At 36.4% G+C, this 21,511-nt stretch overlaps 2 protein-coding genes across 4 annotated transcripts; both read left to right on the top strand.

Annotated features, from left to right (window-relative positions):
- Nucleotides 1-256: 256 nt before the first annotated feature.
- Nucleotides 257-8,107, top strand: LOC109173837 (ribokinase-like). Of its 2 annotated transcripts, XM_019323167.1 has the most exons (12): nucleotides 257-360; nucleotides 452-541; nucleotides 681-758; nucleotides 1,395-1,469; nucleotides 1,576-1,628; nucleotides 1,728-1,878; nucleotides 2,016-2,126; nucleotides 2,554-2,680; nucleotides 2,835-2,932; nucleotides 3,161-3,299; nucleotides 3,403-3,455; nucleotides 3,607-3,865. In XM_019323167.1, the coding sequence occupies exons 1-12, from the start codon at nucleotides 328-330 to the stop codon at nucleotides 3,688-3,690; spliced, it is 1,092 nt and encodes a 363-aa protein (XP_019178712.1). In that variant the 5' UTR covers nucleotides 257-327; the 3' UTR covers nucleotides 3,691-3,865. The 2 variants fall into 2 exon arrangements, with proteins under 2 accessions (XP_019178712.1, XP_019178711.1); XM_019323166.1 differs by lacking the exons at nucleotides 257-360; nucleotides 452-541; nucleotides 681-758; ... (6 more) ...; nucleotides 3,161-3,299; nucleotides 3,403-3,455 and adding exons at nucleotides 5,845-6,546; nucleotides 7,459-8,107 and having other exon boundaries at nucleotides 3,730-3,743; nucleotides 3,845-3,929.
- On the top strand, nucleotides 282-16,194 carry LOC109173838 (ketohexokinase-like). 2 transcript variants are annotated; one of them, XM_019323169.1, is made up of 14 exons: nucleotides 282-329; nucleotides 3,026-3,031; nucleotides 12,742-12,769; nucleotides 12,862-12,951; nucleotides 13,086-13,163; nucleotides 13,669-13,743; nucleotides 13,850-13,902; nucleotides 14,002-14,152; nucleotides 14,291-14,401; nucleotides 14,806-14,932; nucleotides 15,077-15,174; nucleotides 15,411-15,549; nucleotides 15,654-15,706; nucleotides 15,844-16,194. In XM_019323169.1, coding segments are annotated over exons 1-14 (1,095 nt in total). In that variant the 5' UTR covers nucleotides 282-327; the 3' UTR covers nucleotides 15,928-16,194. The 2 variants fall into 2 exon arrangements, with proteins under 2 accessions (XP_019178714.1, XP_019178713.1); XM_019323168.1 differs by lacking the exons at nucleotides 282-329; nucleotides 3,026-3,031 and adding an exon at nucleotides 11,546-12,325 and having other exon boundaries at nucleotides 12,541-12,769.
- Nucleotides 16,195-21,511: the final 5,317 nt, after the last annotated feature.

A 21,511-nucleotide genomic window follows, 5' to 3' on the forward strand; every position in this document is an offset into this window, starting at 1 on the left:
TCACATTAATAAGTCATTTTAAGTTAAATTAAATAAATTTGTGTAGTTCAGGATCTAATTGTTGGTCTTTTGAGTTCAGTGATCTAATTGCATTTTAGTGTGTAGTTGGATGTCTTATTTAACCCTTATTCCTTTTATTTTTTATAAAAATGGGAGGATAATATCTTCAAAGTGGCAGACGGTTGAACACTTGGACTCATCGTGCTTTCCGCCATGACAAAGCTATAGCATATAACGGCTTCATCTTCATTCTCTCTGGCGTGTTTTAGCAGCTTTGCTATGTCCTCTGTTATTCTACCTGAAATTTGTTGAAGTTTCAAGCTGAAAATGTGGACTCTGCTTCCCAAAAACCGCATTGTCGTGAGTTGACTCTCGAGCTCGTTAATCTATTGTGTGCATAAACTCTCCAACTTCTTTTATCCGATGGAAATTGGTTTTGAATATTGTGCAGTTAGGTGTTGGAATGGCCGGAGTTGACTTCCTGGCTGCTGTAGCTTCATTTCCCAACCCAGATGATAAAATTCGGAGCACCAGTTTTGAGGTTCTTCGTCTCTGATCTCTTCTTACTTTTACTGTACAATTTTCATACTGCCAGTGCTTAGTTGCTTACTTCTTAGCTCGATTCTATCGTTTTTGACTTTTGATCTTGTAATGGAGTCAAACTCGGGTGTGATTGATAGGTTCAAGGAGGTGGAAACACTGGCAATGCTTTGACCTGCGCAGCTCGTCTAGGTCTTAATCCAAGGATTATATCTAAGGTTTTCACTTCATTTACTTGTTATTGAAAGTTGCCAGTAACTGCATTCGTTGAGTTGTGCTAATTTTAGGAAGAACTAATAAGAACAGTACAGTGTTTGAGTATATCTAAGATCAGAGCTCCTTTAACATAACGGGTAGCTCAAGGGGCAAATGAGCTCTCTTTCTGGGGTGAATTCTAGGATAACCCGGGTTCAATTCCCTCGGGCCAGCTCCCGTGCCTCCCGGAGCCGGACCACCTCGTGGTTTACATAAATTAATAATAATAATAAAAAAAAAGAAGATCAGAGCTCCTTTTGGACTGAGGGGCACGTGCTTACCTTCAGGCAATCTTTAACCTTTTGTTATATCAGGATCATGCATTCATGCTTACCTTCAAAGGATTCTGAAATTTATTCAGTTTGGTTCGAGGTTGAGTTAGTAAGGCTGCAATACAACTCATCTTTATGGCTATTATGTAGTTATTCCAGGATCTGAGAAGTAGAGAAGACGATTCAGTAGAATTTGTTTCCCGTTGTACATTATTTTGTGTATTTGCAGTGGTATATAGAAATCTAGCATTAGACACTCTGTTGTGTTTCTGTATTCCTGGCTGGTTTCCTGGAAGATGTTACCCTTTCTTGTGAAATTTTGAGTAGGTTGCTGACGACTCACATGGCAAAAGTATACTTGATGAGCTTGAAAGGGATGGTGTTGATACATCTTTTATAGTGGTGAGCTCTGCACTCCTTGGTGTACACACTCATCTGAAACATTACTATAATCTTCAGAGGGTCATGACAACACATCATTGTGGCAATGTATTCCTTTTCAATCCAGGTGTCCAAAGGAGGAAACTCACCATTCACCTATGTCATCGTTGACAACCAAAAGTGAGTGTGTTAATCTCTGCAATCTGCGGGGAATTTTATGAGGTTGTTCCATACATATTACTATTTGTCTTGAAGAGTCATTGTTCTATGATGTTCCAGAAAAACTCGCACGTGCATTTTCACTCCAGGATATCCACCCATGATACCTGATGATCTACCCAAATCAAAATTGTCTTCAGCCCTTGATGGAGCAAATATTGTCTACTTAGATGGAAGGGTGCATGAGACTGCTTTTATTGTAGCGCGGGAGGTAATTACCATTTTTATTTACTTCTCTTCATACCCATATAAGTTACTTTTAATGTATGTACACCTTCAAATTCTGCTGGCTCAAGCATACATTGAAAAAATGAATGTAAGTTGCATGTATTTTGGATTCCAATGCAGGCAAAGAGTAGGGGCATACCTATTATAGTTAATGCAGAAAAGTCAAAGGAGGGGCTGGGTGATATTCTTGACTTTGCTAGTTATGTTGTATGCTCAACAAAAGTTCCACAGGCAAGTTATTCAGTGCATTGACTTGGTTCCTCTGCTGCGGTCAGCAGCCTTGGTTGATAGTTTGATACCTATCTTAGTTCCAATTCTTAATATGCACCATCTGAATCTGAAATTGGAACAAGGAAAATTTCCATTGAACATGCCCAATCCATTTGGAATCCTAGTTTGTTTTTAATTAATCGGGATTGCTTAATTTATATTTTCCCCCCTTCATTATTCAGTTGCTAAAAGTCTCGAGTTATTGCCCCACAACTTATTCATTCACTTTCCCATTTATATTACCCCCCCCCCCCCCCACCCCTCCCCCTTCATTTTTCAGTTGCTATAAGTCTTGAGCTATTGGTCCACATCTTATTCATTCACTTTCCCATTTCTGTTCTTTAATATGTAGCTAATGAGAACAATTATGTGTTTGTTGGCCCTGCAGGCTTGGACTAACGCCCCTTCTATTCCAACTGCACTTGTTTCCATTATCTTGAGATTGTCAAACGTAAAATTCGTGATTGTGACGTTGGGTGAAGATGGTTGCTTAATGTTAGAAAGGACCGAACCGGGTATACATACCTCTGGAGTCTGGATTTCTCTGTCGCTGTTTGAAATTTGAACCTTTAGGCATATTCATTTAGAAAAAACAGCATTTGAAATAGACGGCTATGTTGCATTAAGTTGCTTTAGCTTTCTTATCCTCTTCCTTTCATACTTTTACAGAGACCACTCAGTTTGAAGAAATGGATGTAGATGAATTGTACAAAAAACTGAAGCAAAGGGAAGATGCTAATGCAACAATACCCACATGCATATCGTCGGTAATGCTCTTTCATCTTGGTGGATTATTTCCACAGCTAAAAAGTGTTCTATTTACACTTTCCTTCTGGTTTTGGGTATCTAAAAGTAACTAGGATGATTAGGTGTTTAGCTTAGAGTTGCTTATCTAGGAACAACTTTTAGCTAAACTTATTATCAAACTCTACTTGGTTGTGAAATTGAAGGTGGTAATATTCTGTAGACCTGATTAGAGTCTGCTTATCTTTCAGAATGTGGGAAAATTATGTGCGAATGGTATAGGGATGGTTAACGGTAAGCTTTACGTAGGAACAGCTGAAAAGATACCACATTCAGAATTAGTTGATACAACCGGTGCTGGTGATGCATTCATCGGAGCAGTTATTTACTGTATGTAAACGTTATCCTATATAAACACTGTTTGTTCGACCATTTGTCTTAGATAATTGGAACTGTCAATGCTATAATCTCACAGCCCTTCATACTTCTGCAGCTATCTGTGCTGATATGCCACCACAAAAGATGCTGCCATTTGCCTGTCAAGTGGTATTGCCCTTTCCCTTAACCGGCCTGATTTTCATTTGTGGGTTGTTGTCTTGTTGAGCATATATAATATATAATATATAAATGTATAGTCGCATTATTAGTTTAAACTTTTAATTGATACGGAAAACTTCTTTCAACTATTCTATCACAGGCAGCCATCAAGTGCAGAACCTTGGGAGCTAGAGGCAGTCTTCCCCGCTTGAACAACCCTCGCCTGACACCGTTTTTAAAGTAGAGTGCCCCAGTAGGATCGGAGTTACATTGTTGGCCTACAAAAGTGACAGCAACGTAAGGATTTTGGTCCGAGTCTTGAATTTCTAGGCGTGTTCATATCAATGTCTCTATCGTTATAACGTAACATAAACTTTTGGATTTGCTTGGTCATAAAGTCTTGAATTTCTGTCTGTGTCCTCAAGGATTTGCCGTGGACGTTGTAGTTTACGACTGTTGTGTACTTGCACCGACTATGTACAGGTAAATTGACACCCCACTACTTTCAGATTAGTCACGCTTTGACTTTTTTTTTTTTTTTTGGTACATTGTAATAGTTGTTCAAATATACTTGTGGACATAGAAAATTTGAACCCGACAAGTGGATTGATAAAATGTGATTGGGCCAATGTTGAAATTGTTATTGGATCATAGAAATTAAATTGATTTAATTAGTCCAATTAAATTTGGTTTGGGCTATTGGATTAATTAGTTAATTGGTCTAAGCCCATTTCGTATTTGAATTTGAATTATAATTATAATTATAATTTAAATATAATATAATTTTATTATATTTGAATTAGATAATTATAATTTAATTTGAATTTGAATTAGATGATAGAATAGTGGACCTAGACTTGATTTTGGCAAGGTTCGTTGTATTAGATAATTAATTAATTAAATTAAATTAAGAGTTTATTACCGAAACGGTCTCTCGACTATTGCGAAATTACCAATTTGGTTCTTGACAATTTTTCTTTCCCAATTAAGTCATTGACTTTGAAAATGTTAACCATTTTGGTTCTCCGTTAACATTACCGTGGACTGTCCGTGTATTTTGAGGGCAATGATGTAATTGCAAACTTTTCTTACCTAAAATGGTCCTCTGATTATGTAAAAATCACCAAAATATCCTCTAGGCACCATGAATGTAGTAGAACTGAGAATGAAGTATAGACTTTCTTTTCTTTGATCAACATATACCTTTCCCCCTTTGGCAACGGGCAACTGTTGGTATTGCAGTTGCTGCCACTCCCTTTCGGAGGCTAAAAAAGTTTGATATTATTTCGATGCCTACTTCCAGACGCAAAACCAAGCTTACTCTCATATGCAAAAAAGTTGCACAATGACAAGTAATGGATCTGTTATTTTATCATATACCCTGCAACGTATTAAAAAAAAAACAATAAGTTTGGTGGAGTAGTGCTAAGAAATGTACTTGATCGATGGAGTGCAGTTTCTAATTTTCTGCAATTTTCATGACTTAGAGAGAGCCAGTCAGCACTCAGGTTTAACAGAGAAAGGGAAATGGTGTCTGGGTTTCTTGTTCTCATGGGAGCGAATGCTGGAGCTACCCAAAAATTCACTCTTTTTGAGGCATGATTCTGTCTTCTTCTCCTTTTTCTTCTGTGCTTCTACTAGCTGTAAATGTTTGTTTATTGTTCTTGATTTATTTGTTTCACGTTGTTTGATCCTATTTGTGTTTCAATCGTTCATTCTGTTTGTGTATGTTAATGTCTGCAAGTCCTTGTTTGATGGAGAAGAAGAAAAGATTTAATAAATAAGATAAATGAAATTACCTTTTTGCCCTTAAATTTAAAAGTTTATGGATAGAATTTTAACGGAGGACCAAAATGGTTAACATTTTCAAAGTCAGGGACTTAATTGAGTAAGAAAAATTGTCGATGACCAAATTGGTAATTTCATAATAGTCGAGGGACCATTTCGGTAATAAACTCTTAAATTAATATTAGGGAGTTTGTTGAGGGATTTTGGTTAGACTTTCACCTATAAATAGAGCCTTCATTTCACATCCCAAAACACACAATTGAAGACTAAAAGAACACTTGAAGAATTGAAGAGAAGCTCTGGATTGGAGATCAAACCAAGCTAGAGGATTGAAGATCAAATCAAGCTAGGTGGATTGAAGATCAAATATTTCAACCAGCTAAGCTAAAGTGGACTGAAGATCAAGCCGATTAAAGACCGGAGGCCCTTCAACGAAGATTAAGCAATAAAGCCCTTCATTGAAGAACAAGCGGCGTTCCGGAGGCCCTTCAGCCAAATTTTCAAATCAAGTAAACCAAGTGAAGAATCAGAGGACTTCTTGATAGAGATCTTGTACCCGCGCAATTTTGAAATTTGAATATATACCTGTACAACTTTTCTTTGTTCACAGATTTTGGCACGCCCAGTGGGACCTCTCTACCTCTCATCTCTTCACAAGAATCCAAATGGCATCAAGAATTCCCACGTCCAAGATGACTTACGCTCAAGCTACCCGCTCCAAGGCATCGTCCGTGGCCAGTTCCGATGATAGTCGCGAGATGCAAGGTGCAATGACTCGGAATCGAGCAAGGAACATGGGAGTGCAAGTGGCTGAAACTCAGAGCATGGTGCGTAATATCATCCGAAGGATCGAAAGCAAGTCTACCGCTTCAAAGAAAGCTACACATGATGAGGGTTCATCTTCTACAACGGGGACTGCTGGTGGCAAGATTCCTACTCCCTCAAATAAAGCTACTGAAAGTGGAAATCCTTCGCTTACTCTTTCAGGAGGAACTGTTAGCAGTGGAAGCTCATCCCCCATGCCCAAGTCATCGCCTTTGAGGAAAGCAGCACCGGAATGGACTCGCGTCTGTACAGTCATGCCTGCTATGACAACCAACGCGGCTTCGGTGGAGGAGCAACTAGCAAACATCACCAAATCTCTCGAGGGTGTGACGACGCTTCTTCATAACCAAGATAGGAGGATAAATGACCTAGCTGAAAAGGTGGAGAGCATGAGGAACGGCGAAACGAGTCGAGCTTCTGGGAAGCAGCCCCAAACTCAAATGGAAGAGATTGATGGTGAAACGAAGATTTGTCGTTTTATATTAGGGTGAGAGTTCCATAAAATGATTATTTTTTCCTATTTTGCACTTTATCTCTTGAATTTTAATACGGAATTACCAAAGTTTAAGTATAATTACACAGATTAATATTTGATGCACAGCTGTGTATAAGTGCTATACACCGGCGGTGAACCATAATGCGGCACGTCGTTAAAAATAAAATTTAACGTGAACAAAGCCCTCCTTTGCAAATATATAACTTTCTAAATTATTATTATTTTAATTGTTTAATTAAAATAATAATAATTTAGAAAGTTATATATTTACAAAGGAGGGCTTTGTTCACATTGAATTTTCTTTTTAATGATGTGTCGCATTGTGGTTCACCGTTGGTGTATAGCACTTATACACGGGGCGGTGTATCAAATATTAATCCAATTCATTGAGAGATTTTGACTTTTTATAGTGTCATGGCACACTTTGATATTATCTACACCAATATCCATAGTACTAGTATTAATGCGTATTATTAATTAATATTTGTACTAAACAATAATAAACATAATAAACAATAATATTAATATTTGGCATTGGGATCCTAAATGTTGTTATTCAGTAAAAAGTGGTTACATACACATTGTTGGAAATTATGTTGATAATGGAGACACCTTTGATAAGTGGCTCTCCCTATGGAAGTTAAAATCCCCTAAATGGAAAACCTTTCTATGGAGAGCCTTAAGTGATATTCTCCCTACTACCAAAAACTCTCTTATAAAGAGAGTAGAGATTGACCCTACATGTGCTATGTAGGGTCAATCTCTACATGGTTTTGTGTGACTTTGCAAAGGCCATATGGAATGAATCCCACCTTCCAATCCCCAATGTTGTGACAAATATTTTTCAATCTTGGTTTGGTGAAGTAATGAATGTTTTAGACACTAATGACATCATGTTCACAGCTGCAATTTTATATCACATTTGGAGGGCGAGAAACGGAGCGGTATGGGATGCATGCTTGCCGACGCCGAGGAAACTCGTTGCGACAGCCGCTGCGACATTGCATGCTTGGCGACTGGTACACCGGAGCAGCATCCGCCAACAAAACGCTGTCGAGCCGCCCGTCACTGCTGCAATCCATGCTGCCAGACGCCGCAACTAGCTGTGCCACCGCGTCTGTGCTACGTAGATGCGGGTTATCATCACACAACGAACAGGGCTTCGGTTGGTGCCTTTCTCTTGGACGAGAATGGGGGATTTCTTGCGGCCTTCAACGCCAAACTCCCGGATTGCTTATCTCCGTTGATGGCTGAGGCCTTCGCATGCAAAGAAGCCTTGTCCTGGCTTAGGAATCGGGGGGAGCAGACTATTAAGCTATTCACGGATTGTCTACCTCTACAGCATTATTTGTCGCCCACTACGGGTCCAGTTCGTTCGTACGTCGGCTATGCCATAGATAGTTGCAATTTAATATGTCTTATTTCGATTTCTGTTCAGTTAGTTTTGTTTCTAGATCAGATAACTTTATAGCTCACATGCTAGCTTCTACAGCTTTTAGTCAGACTACTGCTATGTGTTAGGATTCTATCCCGCTAGACGCTATTTCAGCTTATTTCTAATATATGCAGCGATGGTTGCTTTTTTTTTTTTTTTTAAAAAACATGTTATTAAAGTCTGAGATTATTATTATTCAATATCTTAAATAAATATAATGCCATTTGAATTGATTTAAGATGCAATATCTTAATAATAATAATAATAATAATAATAATAATAATAATAATAATAATAATAATAACAATAACAACAATAATAATAATAATAATAATAATAATAATAATAATAATGAAAATGAAAATTAAGATGCAAGAATTGAAGCTAAAAAAAACAAAGATGCAAGAATTGAAGTGCATAATGGACGCTATTATATTATATATATTGTTGATGAGATTAATATTAGGTGGAGTCAAACTTATAGTGCTTGTATAGTGCTTGTCGACGGCGACGAACACGTACCAAGTGCAACTAAGCCCTTTGGGTATAATCACGAGATCGCCGGCTCCGAACTCCACAACCTCCGGCGAGGATGTTTGGTTGTTCTTGGGATAAACCTTAACTTTCCCTCTCAGCAGATAACATGTTTCCTGAGCATCACACTCCAGTTGGTACTTCCCCGGCGAACAACCCCACCTGCTTTGTTTTCGTTGCCACACAAAAAAAAAAAAAAAAAAAAAAAAAAAAAAAAAAAAAACTTAAAATTATTTCTAGAGAAACTTTTAAGGCGTCACCACCGGAAAAGTTTTAATTTTCTTTTTAACACATCACACATATGACAATAATTTTACTTATTAAGAACATACACCGTACCATCAATAATTGTAATTGCGTATATATTTTATTTTTTATTTTTTGCGAACTTTGTTCAGCTAACAAGGAGATGAAAAAATGAAAAAAGGAAAAACATAAAAGTTGAGTTCAGTGATCGTTAGTTGGTGACCACCCTAACGCGCACGCTCGATTGACAATCATACTCACGTGCGACTTGCTCTGTGTATGTGTGTGTGTTTTTTCTTTGGTGTAAAAAATTGCGAAAAAACTCAATATTAAAACAAAAAGCCCTCTTATCTCTCTTCTACCTCACCAAAATGCGGCAAAAAAATTCCAAAATAACTCAAGAAAAATGCATAATGTGAGGATCTAATGAGGTGTTTGGTTGGATGAAAAATATTTTCCTTGATTTTGAGGAAAATTATATTTTCCTTTGTTTGATTTGATGGAAAACATTTTCCTTGGCCCCGGTTTGATATTTTGCTTTCCATGAAAAACAAGGAGGACAATTATGCCCTCATCACCAACTTTTTTTAATTACCATTATTATTATTGTAGTTATTATTGTGCAGGGGGTATAATTGTCGTTATATTCATTATTCCTTATAATTCCAAATTCAACCAAATAATTGAATTTATATTCTCAGTAATTTTTTTTTTCTACCAACCAAACAATGATATCAATTTTCATGGAATTTCAATTTCATTTCTCTTCAAATTTTTCCAGCGAACCAAACGGGCTATAATAGTCCATATATTAGACGAAGGTAATTATAATGTTTATGGATCAATGATCTTTTGCATCAACTACTATTATCGAGCGAAAGTTAAATTGGTCCGTAAGGATTTAACTACTTAATAGTTCAGTAGGTAGTATTTGAGAGGAGAAACTAATGTTTGAACTTCGGTCACGGCAGTGATTTGCATTGAATAAAAATATGAAGTAAAAGTTGGAGTAAAAAGTGAGTTTAAGTATAAATATTATTCAATCATCACTGTTACTGGCAAATTATGCTGTGCATCCGTGTGCACCATGCATGGTGCACACGGATGCAAAAACGGCGTCATTTTGATTAAAAACGTGCGTCCAACATAAAAAAAAAATTAATTTCGATTTCCGTCAACAGCATTATGTTGTGCATAATTTCTGAATGTATAGTTATGAAATTATGGATGTATAGTTATGCAAATCTGGATTTATAGTTATGAAATTATGGATGTGTAGTTATGCAATTCTGAATGTATAGTTATGAAGCTATGCAATTTTGGATTTATAATTATGAAGTTATGTATGTGTAGTTATGCAATTCTAGATGTATAGTAATGAAGTTATGGATGTGTAGTTATGCAATTCTGGATGTATAGTAATGAAGTTATGGATGTGTAGTTATGCAGTTCTGGATGTATAGTAATGAAGTTATGGATGTGTAGTTATGCAATTATGGATGTATAGTTATGAAATTATGGACGTGTAGTTATGCAATTCTGATTTTTTTTTTTTAAAGTCAACGTCAAAACGACGTCATTTTTGCAACCGCACAGCATAACGAACTGTTATCAGTGTAGTTAATATATATAATTCATTTTTAAAAAATTATGGAGTATATTATTATAGGGAAGGGTTCAGGTGCAGGTATAGCTTCCCGTGCGGCTGTGCGGTTAGATCTGAGCCGTTGATCTAAATTTGATCAACGGCTCAAATCAATGAAAAAAAAAATGCGTGTCTGGAAGAAAGAAGCATAAGCTAAAAATGACGCACCTTCAGTGATAGAAACAGCACCTTAAGTGTTAGATCTTAAGCACAACCTCACGCACATAAAGTACACAACCCACACACATTAAGCACAACCTCACGCACATTAAGCACAAAACCCACGCACTTTAAATATTAACTCACAGACTTTAAGTTTCAACAACTATTGACATTAAGCACAAACTCACGCACATTAAGTACAAAACCCACGCACATTAAGCATAACCTCACCCACATTAAGCACAAACCCCACACACTTTAAGTATTAACTCACAGACTTTAAATTTCAACAACTACGGACATTAATCACTAACCTCACACACATTAAGCACAAACCCTACGCACATTAAGCACAAACTCCACTCACATTAATAACAAATCTCACGTACCTTAAGCACAAAAGTCCACACTTTAAGTTTTAACAACTACTCACGTTAAGCACAACCCCACACACATTAAGCACAAAACTCACGCACCTTACGCACAAAACTCAAGCATCTTATATACAAAACACATTCACATTAATCACAGATTCGCTCACATTAATTTTGACCTAGATGCAAAAATTATAAAATTGTCACCCGGCGTTTTTTTTTTAAAAAAATTTGGTAATCCTGGACGTTGATTGAAGCGAGATAAATAGTCTAGATTAAATCGCACAACCGCACCTGGGCACCCTAACCGCACAAGAACCTAATTCTATTATTATATATATTTTTTAAGAGTCAATTCCAGCAATGGTCCTCCGACTATATTGATTTTCCATAATTGGTCCCTGACTTTTAATTTAGACAATTTAGACACTTGACTTTCGAATTCTTTCCAATGTTGGTTCTTCCGTCAAATGAAAGTTAAGTGGATGTTAAATTACGAGGTAAAATAGTCATTTGAACGAGGCCCAATTAATTTGGATAATACTTCGTCGTTTCCCATTGTATACGCAACAACTCAGTCGAAGCCCTAAAATTGGTTCGTTCCCTGGTCTTAGCCCTCGTTTGCTGACGCTGGAGCTGAAGCTTCTCCGCACCGCCGGAGCTGTTTACCTGGGTTGTCCCCAATTGCCTCTTCTGCTTCTCCGTCTTGAATGCCACCGCGGTGGAGTGAAACCGTGTGCTTGAAAATGGCGTCGTTAAACGGGGGTTCAGTGGATTTAGCTTCGCCGCTTACAATTTCGTTATCATGTCGTCTTACTGAGGCGGTTACAACACCTTCGCCGTGATGGGACTGGCTTCAATATCCCTCGACGGATATTTCGCGGGATTCTGTTTCCGTCGCCGGCGAGAAAATCCTCCCGGATTGGGGGTATGGCCGGGTGTACACGGTGGTGGTGCTGAATTGCACGTTCTCGGATCCCATCGGCGATGCTGACATCTGGAGCAAGCTCCTAATCCACGCCCCACCAACGGCGCCGGCGACACCCACCCTGAGCGAGACGCCGCAAGGATTTCTCCACTTTCACTTTTGTGTTCTCGTCTAAGACGAACTACGACTACCTTTACTTCAGTTCATCTCTGTACGGCAATTTGAGCCCTTATAGGGTACGAGAATGGGTAGCGTACCAAGCCTGATTGATGGGCAAGAAATCCCATTTTGTGTTCTACGACGCCGGCGTCCTACACTCTGCCGTAATGGAGGTGCTCTGGCCGTGGATGGAGAAGGGATACCTGACATTACAGGACGTGAAGGAGCAAGAGCAGTTCGATGGCTATTACCACAACCAATTCTTGATTTAATGACTACTTGCATAGGTACAAATTCCAGGTGAAATGGATATTCTTCTTTGATGGGGATGAGTTCATCTTCATCCCAGGAAGAACACTCTCAAGTCAGTGTTCCATCCCCTCCCCAATTCATACAAGCAATTGAAATCACTATTTTAACCCTTAATTTAACGTTTACTTAACTTTCATTTTAACGGACTAACTTTGCTGGAATTAACTCTATTTTTTAATTATATAAAAAGGGGGACATAAATATCTTCGAGGTGGCAGACGGTTGAACACTTGGACTCATCGTGCTTTCCGCCATGACGAAGCTATAGCATATAACGGCTTCATCTTTCATCTTCACCTTCTCCTTCATCTTCATCTTCATTCTCTCTGGCGTGTTTTAGCAACTTTGCTACTTACTCTGTTATTCTACCTGAAATGCTGAAAATGTGGAATCCGGCGCTCCCCGAAAACCGCATTGTCGTGAGTTGCCTCTCGAGCTCGTTCAATCGATTGTGTGCATAAACTTTCCAGCTTCTATTATCCGATGGAAATTGGTTTTGAATATTGTGCAGTTAGGTGTTGGAGTGGCCGGAGTTGACTTCCTGGCTGCCGTAGCTTCGTTCCCTAACCCGGATGATAAAATTCGGAGCACCAGTTTTGAGGTTCTTCGTCTCTGATCTCTTCTTACTTTTACTGTACAATTTCCATACTGCCGGTGCTTACTTCTTAGCTTGATTCTATCGTTTTGACTTTTGATCTTGTAATGGAGTCTAACTCGGGTGTGATTGATATATAGGTTCAAGGAGGTGGTAACACTGGCAATGCTTTGACCTGCGCAGCTCGTCTAGGTCTTAATCCAAGGATTATATCTAAGGTTTTCACTTCATTTACTTGTTATTGAAAGTTGCCAGTAACTGCATTCGTTGAGTTGTGCTAATTTTAGGAATAACTAATAAGAGCAGTACAGTGTTGGATGGATAAAGTTTGTTTTTAATCAATCTAAGACCAGAGCTCCTTTTGGACTGAGGGGCACGTGCTTACCTTCAGGCAATCTTTATTCATTAACCTTTTGTTATATCAGGATCATACATTAATGCTTACCTTCAAAGGATTCTGACATTTATTCGGTTTGGTTTGAGGTTGAGTTAGTAAGGCTGCGATACAACTCATCTTTATGGCTATTATGCATAAATAAATAAATGTTATTCCAGGATCTGAGAAGTAAAGAAGACGATTCAGTAAAATTTGTTTCACGTTGTACATTATTTTGTGTATTTGCAGTGGTATATAGAAATCTAGCATTAGACACCCTGTTGTGTTTCTGTATTCCTGGCTGGTTTCCGGGAAGATGTTACCCTTTCTTGTGAAATTTTGAGTAGGTTGCTGATGACTCACATGGCGAAAGAATACTTGATGAGTTTGAAAGGGATGGTGTTGATACATCTTTTATGGTGGTGAGCTCTGCACTCCTTGGTGTACACACTCATCTGAAACATTACTGTAATCTTCAGAGGGTCATGACAACACATCATTGTGGCAATGTATTCCTTTTCAATTCAGGTGTCCAAAGGAGGAAACTCACCATTCACATATGTCATTGTTGACAACCAAAAGTGAGTGTGTTAATCTCTGCAATCTGCGGGGAATTTTATGAGGTTGTGCCATACATATTACAATTTCTCTTCAAGAGTCATTGTTCTATCATGTTCCAGAAAAACTCGCACGTGCATTTTCACTCCAGGATATCCACCCATGATACCTGATGATCTACCCAAATCAAAATTGTCTTCAGCCCTTGATGGAGCAAATATTGTCTACTTAGATGGAAGGCTGCATGAGACTGCTTTTATTGTAGCGCAGGAGGTAATTACCATTTTTATTTACTTTTCTTCATACCCATATAAGTTACTTTTAATGTACGTAACACCTTCAAATTCCACTGGCTCAACCATACATTGAAAATATGAATGTATGTTGTATGTGTTTTGGATTCCAATGCAGGCAAAGAGTAGGGGCATACCTATTATAGTTGATGCAGAAAGGTTAAGGGAGGGGCTGGATGATATTCTTGACTTTGCTAGTTATGTTGTATGCTCAACAAAATTTCCACAGGCAAGTTATTCAGTGCATTGACTTGGTTCCTCTGCTGCGGTCAGCAGCCTTGGTTGATAGTTTGATACCTATCTTAGTTCCAATTCTTAATATGCACCATCTGAATCTGAAATTGGAACAAGGAAAATTTCCATTGAACATGCCCAATCCATTTGGATAATCAGGATTGCTTAATTTATATCCCCCCCACCCCCCCCTTCATTATTCAGTTGCTAAAAGTCTCGAGCTATTGGCCCACAACTTATTCATTCACTTTCCCATTTATATTTCCCCCACTTCATTTTTCAGTTGCTAAAAGTCTTGAGCTATTGGCCCACAACTTATTCATTCACTTTTCCATTTATTTTCTTTAATATGTAGCTAATCTGCTAATGAGAACAACTATGTGTTTGTTGGGCCTGCAGGCATGGACTAACGCCCCTTCTATTCCAACTGCACTTGTTTCCATTCTCTTGAGATTGTCAAACGTAAAATTCGTAATTGTGACGTTGGGTGAAGGTGGTTGCTTAATGTTAGAAAGGACTGAAGCGGGTATACATACCTCTGGATTTCTTTGTCACTGTTTGAAATTTGAACCTTTAGGCATATTCATAAAAAAACAGCATTTGAAAGAGACGGCTATGTTGCATTAAGTTGCTTTAGCTTTCTTATCCTCTTGCTTTCATACTTTTACAGAGAACACTCAGTTTGAAGAAATGGATGTAGATGAATTGTACAAAAAACTGAAGCAAAGGGAAGATGCTAATGCAACAATACCCACATGCATATCGTCGGTAATGCTCATTCATCTTGGTGGATTATTTCCACAGCTAAAAAGTGTTCTATTTACACTTTCCTTCTGGTTTTGGGTATCTAAAAGTAACTAGGATTATTAGGTGTTTAGCTTAGAGTTGCTTATCTAGGAACTACTTTTAGCTAAACTTATTAAGTTATTATCAAACTCTACTTGGTTGTGAAATTGAAGATGGTGATATTCTGTACACCTGATTAGAGTATGCTTATCTTTCAGAATGTGGGAAAATTATGTGCAAATGGTATAGGGATGGTTAACGGTAAGTTGCATGTAGGAACAGCTGAAAATATACCACCTTCAGAATTAGTTGATACAACCGGTGCTGGTGATGCATTCATCGGAGCAGTTATTTACTGTATGTAAACGTTATCCTATATAAACACTGTTTGTTCAACCATTTGTCTTAAGATAATTGAAACTGTCAATGCTATAATCTCACAGCCCTTCATACTTCTGCAGCTATCTGTGCTGATATGCCACCACAAAAGATGCTGCCATTTGCCTGTCAAGTGGTATAGCCCTTCCCCTTAACCGGCCTGATTATCATTTGTGGTTTGTTGTCTTTTCGAGCATATATAAATGTAGAGTTGCACTATTAGTTGGAACTTTTAATTGAGACGAAACATTTCTTTCAACTGTTCTATCACAGGCAGCCATCAAGTGCAGAGCCTTGGGAGCTAGAGGCAGTCTTCCCCGCTGGAACAACCCTCGCTTGACACCGTTTTTAAAGTAGAGTGCCCCAGTAGGATCAGAGTTACATTGTTGGCCTACAAAAGTGACAGCAACTTAAGGATTGGTCGGAGTCTTGAATTTCTGGGCGTGTTCATATCAATGTCTCTATCGTTATAACGTAACATAAACTTTTGGATTTGCTTGGTCATAAAGTCTTGAATTTCTGTCTGTGTCCACAAGGATTTGCCGTGGACGTTGTAGTTTACGACTGTTGTGTACTTGCACCGACCATGTACAGGTAAATTGACACCCCACTACTTTCAGATAAGTCACGCTTTGACTTTTTTTTTTGTTTTTTGTTTTTTTTTTTTTTTTTTTTTTTGTACATTGTAATAGTTGTTCAAATATACTTTCAACCTATTGAAGCTCAATACTGCCCCCACTGCGGCTTGAATCCATGACCTTCTATTTGGAAGAGTCACTTCATGACATTTGACCACAAGATTAGCGTGACTTTAAAAACACTAAAATACCGTTTTAAAATTCAGAATCTAATATAAAATTTAGGTACGGTTTTTTTCTATTATACTTATTTTATTGTCTTGATAAAAGATTTTTTTTTTTTTTTTTTTTTTTTTTTTTGTTAATTATAAGGCAAATTTGTATTTTTAGTTATGTAGTTATATTCGTGGTACATATTTATGCATGACTGTTTTTAACTACTAAATTATGCATGAATAGACGATTTTAATTCCTGAAGGATCAAATTAGTAATTTCTCAAAGGATTAAAATCATCATTTTGCACATAATTTAAAGGGTAAAGATGATCACACATATAATTTATGTAATATATATACCATATTATTAAATAATTTACATTCAGTACACAAATAATATATTTTATTATATTACAAATGTACTTTTTGTTATGATCCATATAACAATGTGTAAATCGTGGTCCATACAATAATTTCCCATTTATGTAGTATGTATCAAAGATATAACTTAATGATAAAAATATAAAATTTTCTAATTATCAGTTATAATTAAAATATAAAGTTTAAAGTAAAATAAGTCAAACTTCCATAATTAGAAATTGGAAATTTCTATGTTCCATCAATCATGGCGGTGAATCTGTGATACAGCTTCCTCTTATCTCACTCAATCCCCCTATATCAACGGCGCATATCACACCGCTCTGTACTAACATCTCGGCCGTCCATTCAGATTCCGGCATAAAAGTATAAGACAATACGATACCCCATACTATATAACATCGTTGTCAACGCACGTCGTTAAAACTCAAAAGCTTCGAAAACTTGTGTGGGGTCCCAAACACGTAGAACGTGCTGATACGTACTTCACATTACGCGGTCATCATTATTCACCTCCCACGCGCAATGCTACCAACGCGCTCTCGGAAACAGATGGGAATTCCGTGAACGAATAGCCGTGGGGAGTTCGACCCACCGCTCTGCCGGAGCGTGGGGTCGGATCTCCGACAGACAGCTGAGCTCAATGATTCTGTGCAGACGTGGCATTCTATTACTGGAGTTTGATTCCTCGTAGGTTAAGAGCATCCACAATGGTTGGGGAGAATTGGGAGATAATGTAAGAGTGATTAGGAGAGAGAATGTGGGAAGGGGAGAAAAAAAAAATAAAAAAATCAAAATCAAAAATTAAAAAACAAAAAAATAAATAAAAAAGTAAAGGGTCAGGCGCGCCCGTGTGGGAGGCTGCTGTGCGCGTTTCGCGCACAGCAGCCTCCTTTTTCTTCTTTTTCTGCATTCTCCCCAATTTTGCAGAACAAATATTTTGATAAATAACCCCACCCCACATTTGTTATTATCCCCACCCAAGATAATTCATCTGATATTATCTCCATAATATCCACTGATGTGGATGCTCTAAAGGGTGACGGGTGGCGGGTGGCACTCGGATCGTATTCGGGCTTTCGGATCTTTCCTAGGAACCTTACGCCGTCAATTAATCCCTAATCACTGGATTATGAAACATATTGGATAACTGGCATTTTGTACGCGTTATGCGCAAAATTTCATGTTTAATCTTTTAATATTAAAATATTAATAAATAAAATAATCAATTTTTTTTTGTCTAAATTATATTTTACAATTTTTTTAATGTATTAAATTTTAGGAAAAATGACACTTTTCCCCCTGTGTTGTTTACATATAGCATATTTTCCCCCTGTGTTGTTTATGTAACCATTTTATTCCCCTCAATTGTTTTTGATGTGGCTATTTTCCCCCCTCTCCGTTAAATAAGTGTTAGGGCTGTTAAATATGAGGGTAAAAATGACATTTCACTACTTATTATTATTATTATTATTATTATTAATGGATCGGAAGGGCCGTTCACCGCCATCAACGTACTCTATCATTTTCATCTAAGTCAATGATGACACTGCTGCCTGGATTACATCGTTTCAACTCCTCACAATAATCCCTCAGTAATTCAAATTGCTGACTTTGAGTGCCAGTCAATGCTTGTTTTGCTTTTTTCTTTGCTCTATACGTTTGGTACTTTGACACTTGGCATTTCAAATCTCCCTGTCATCATCTTAGGGTTAAAATCAATGGCGGTGAATTAGGGTTAAAATCAATGGTAGAAGAGACTAGAGAGGGAATCAGGTAATTAGAGAGTGGTTGATGGCGGTGAACGGCCCTTCCGATCCATTAATAATAATAATAATAATAATAATAATAATAATAATAATAATAATAATAATAATAATAATAATAATAATAATAATAATAATAATAAGTGAAATGTCATTTTTACCCTCATATTTAACAGCCCTAACACTTATTTAACGGAGAGGGGGGAAATAGCCACTTCAAAAACAATTGAGGGGATAAAGTGGTTACATAAACAACACAGGGGGGAAATATGCTATATGTAAACAACACAGGGAGAAAAAGTGCCATTTTCCCTAAATTTTAAACATCATATTTGAAATTATAGAGAAACAAAAAAAAAAAGTTAGTAATACACAAACATATATAATTTACCATGAATAGAAATTTAACTAAAATACATTCTATAATTAAATTATGGACAGATACTACATTGTAATCACTATTGTAAAACAGGCTCGGTACCCCTAGGACCGTTTCGTTTTCACTATTAGGCACCCAAAAATCGGTCGGGATCTTAGGCGGCGAAATCGCCGATTTGGTCGATTTCTTCCGATTTTGACCAATTTCGTCCGATGTCGTCTGGTTCAACCGTCTGTACACTATTTTGATATTTTGAATCTTTGAATGATTTCATATTTGAGTATTTTATTTTTTTAATATTATTTTGATGTTATGTCTTATGAATTATCATTATTTCATTTATTTGGATTTGTTATTTGATTGAATGTTGAAAACAACCTCATTAAAATTGTCAAACTGCAAGTCTCTTACTATTTTTTTGGTGAGGCGGCGCTAGGCTCTGCCCGGGCGCCTGATTAGTGCCTAACACGCTACTACAACCATGATTGTAATCGAGTCAGTGGTATACAAAAGAAAATAAAATATATATAATACTAAACTAGTATTCACTAGCCAAACATCGTGTGCTCAGATGACGCATTTGTGGCTCTTCTTAAGGGAAGGTTACAGTGAACATATATGATTTACAATAGAAATTTAATTAAAATACATTTTACAATTAAATTAATTATATAATAATTTTAATAAAATGACAATTAAAGAATATGAAAATTATATGATGGATTGATGGGTATATGTGTATGGTAATAATGGAGTTGCTAATGTTAGAAGTAGGGATAATGACCAATAAAATTAAAGCGTAAAATATTTAAAGTAAAATGTATATATTTATTAGCATATAAAAAATAAACATAAATCAAGGGTATATCATATATTGATGTGTATTATGTTTTTAGATAAATAAAAGAAAAAGAGTGTCAAGCACATTGTACTCATATGGCATTCGGGTTGGACTCCCATATGGAGGTTGTGAGTTTGAGCCTCAGTGGAGGGAAATTAGTTATGAATACATACTACATTCTAATAGAGTCAGTAGCATCCAAAAGAGAACGACAAAAATTCTTATACAATATTTACTATATGATAAACATCATTTTGATTGAACTCGTCGCATAATATCTTTCTAGTGCAATATACTTCTCTTTTATAATCTAGTACACTTTCGAGTAATGACTGTGAGCTTCGATTGCTATAACAAAAATGAATATTTAAACAAATAACAAATGATTAAAAAGTCATGTCATGTAAATTTTCTTCAGTATTATAAATCATTATATGACGTGTTGCTATTAACTAATTTAAAAGGCCTTTTATAAATTTATTAAAAGATATATTACATATTACTAGTTGGTACAAATAATCTAACAAGCTTTAAAAAAAAATTGTGAACTCCACCAACTTATTGTATGAACTACAGTATGACTTTGTACATCAACTTTTCGTGCAAGTAAATGTTGGAAAATCGAAAAAAAAAACATTTTTTTTAATAAAAAGAAGTCAAATCACTTTTTCTTTTTCATTTTTATTTCATTGGAAATCATCTTAAAAGAGCAAGAAAAATGGTGAAACTTGAAAGAAACATAAAGACACGGTTTGACTTGTAGGCCCTAAAACTTAGGCCCCTATTGCTATTAGAAACTCTTCAGAAATCATTTTCATTTTGTACTACACACAAAATTATCTTTTCCCCATATTTTATGATGTGTTTGTTAATTATTTGTTTAGAATGTGCTCTTTAATTCTGCATTCTACATTTTTTTTTTTACATTATAGATCGATTAATGAACATCAATCAATGTTAATAATAATATATAATACAATTAAATATTAGATACATATTTAGTTATGTCTTATACTACTAATATCAATGTTAATTAATAAATATTATTGTAGTCGGTCAAGGCATGAGCTCAACTTGATGGACTTGGATTATAGGCTCGAGAGACGCATGTTAACCATGACCACAGGAGGATGTCCAATAGTGGCAACTAATTTAATGTGAGACGTTTCTAGAGATCGTTATGACAAGTTTTTTCTTATCAATATCTAAACGTTATTTTTATCAAACAATTAATAGCAACCTTGTGTTTTATTCCTTAATCCATTACCGTATATTGTCAATTAATTTGGAGTTATTGAGACAGATTCTTGATTTAACTTGTTGCATCACCTAACACGTTAACTTTATAGCAAAAAATCATTCATTTAAAATGTGACTACTTATATCTATATTTTTTTTATTTTACTTTTTTCAATCAAATTACATGACAGAAGTATAATACCTGTTGCTCGATTAGTATGTTAGTATTTTCTTGTTCACCTTAGTTACATTTAGAATCGAGTTATACTATTTATTTTGTAGGTCCCAAGAAAAATATCAACATCAAAATTTCGGGTGAGAGAGTAAAGTTAAAGAGTAGAAAAAGTAATTTTTCTTTTGAATCCAATGGTATGCTGACACGCGGCAAGTCAATAGCAGGAATCTAGGAGGGCAGACACGGAAATCAACTTCATTTAACATCCATTTGGACCATTTTCATTAAATCCTAAATGAATTAGTTGTCATTATCATAATTGACATAATTAACAATATTAATCTTTCGGACCAAACCCCTAAAATCGTG

Source organism: Ipomoea nil, unplaced genomic scaffold (genome assembly GCF_001879475.1).
Source record: "Ipomoea nil cultivar Tokyo-kokei standard unplaced genomic scaffold, Asagao_1.1 scaffold0482, whole genome shotgun sequence".
In the NCBI taxonomy this organism is placed as follows: Eukaryota; Viridiplantae; Streptophyta; class Magnoliopsida; order Solanales; family Convolvulaceae; genus Ipomoea; species Ipomoea nil.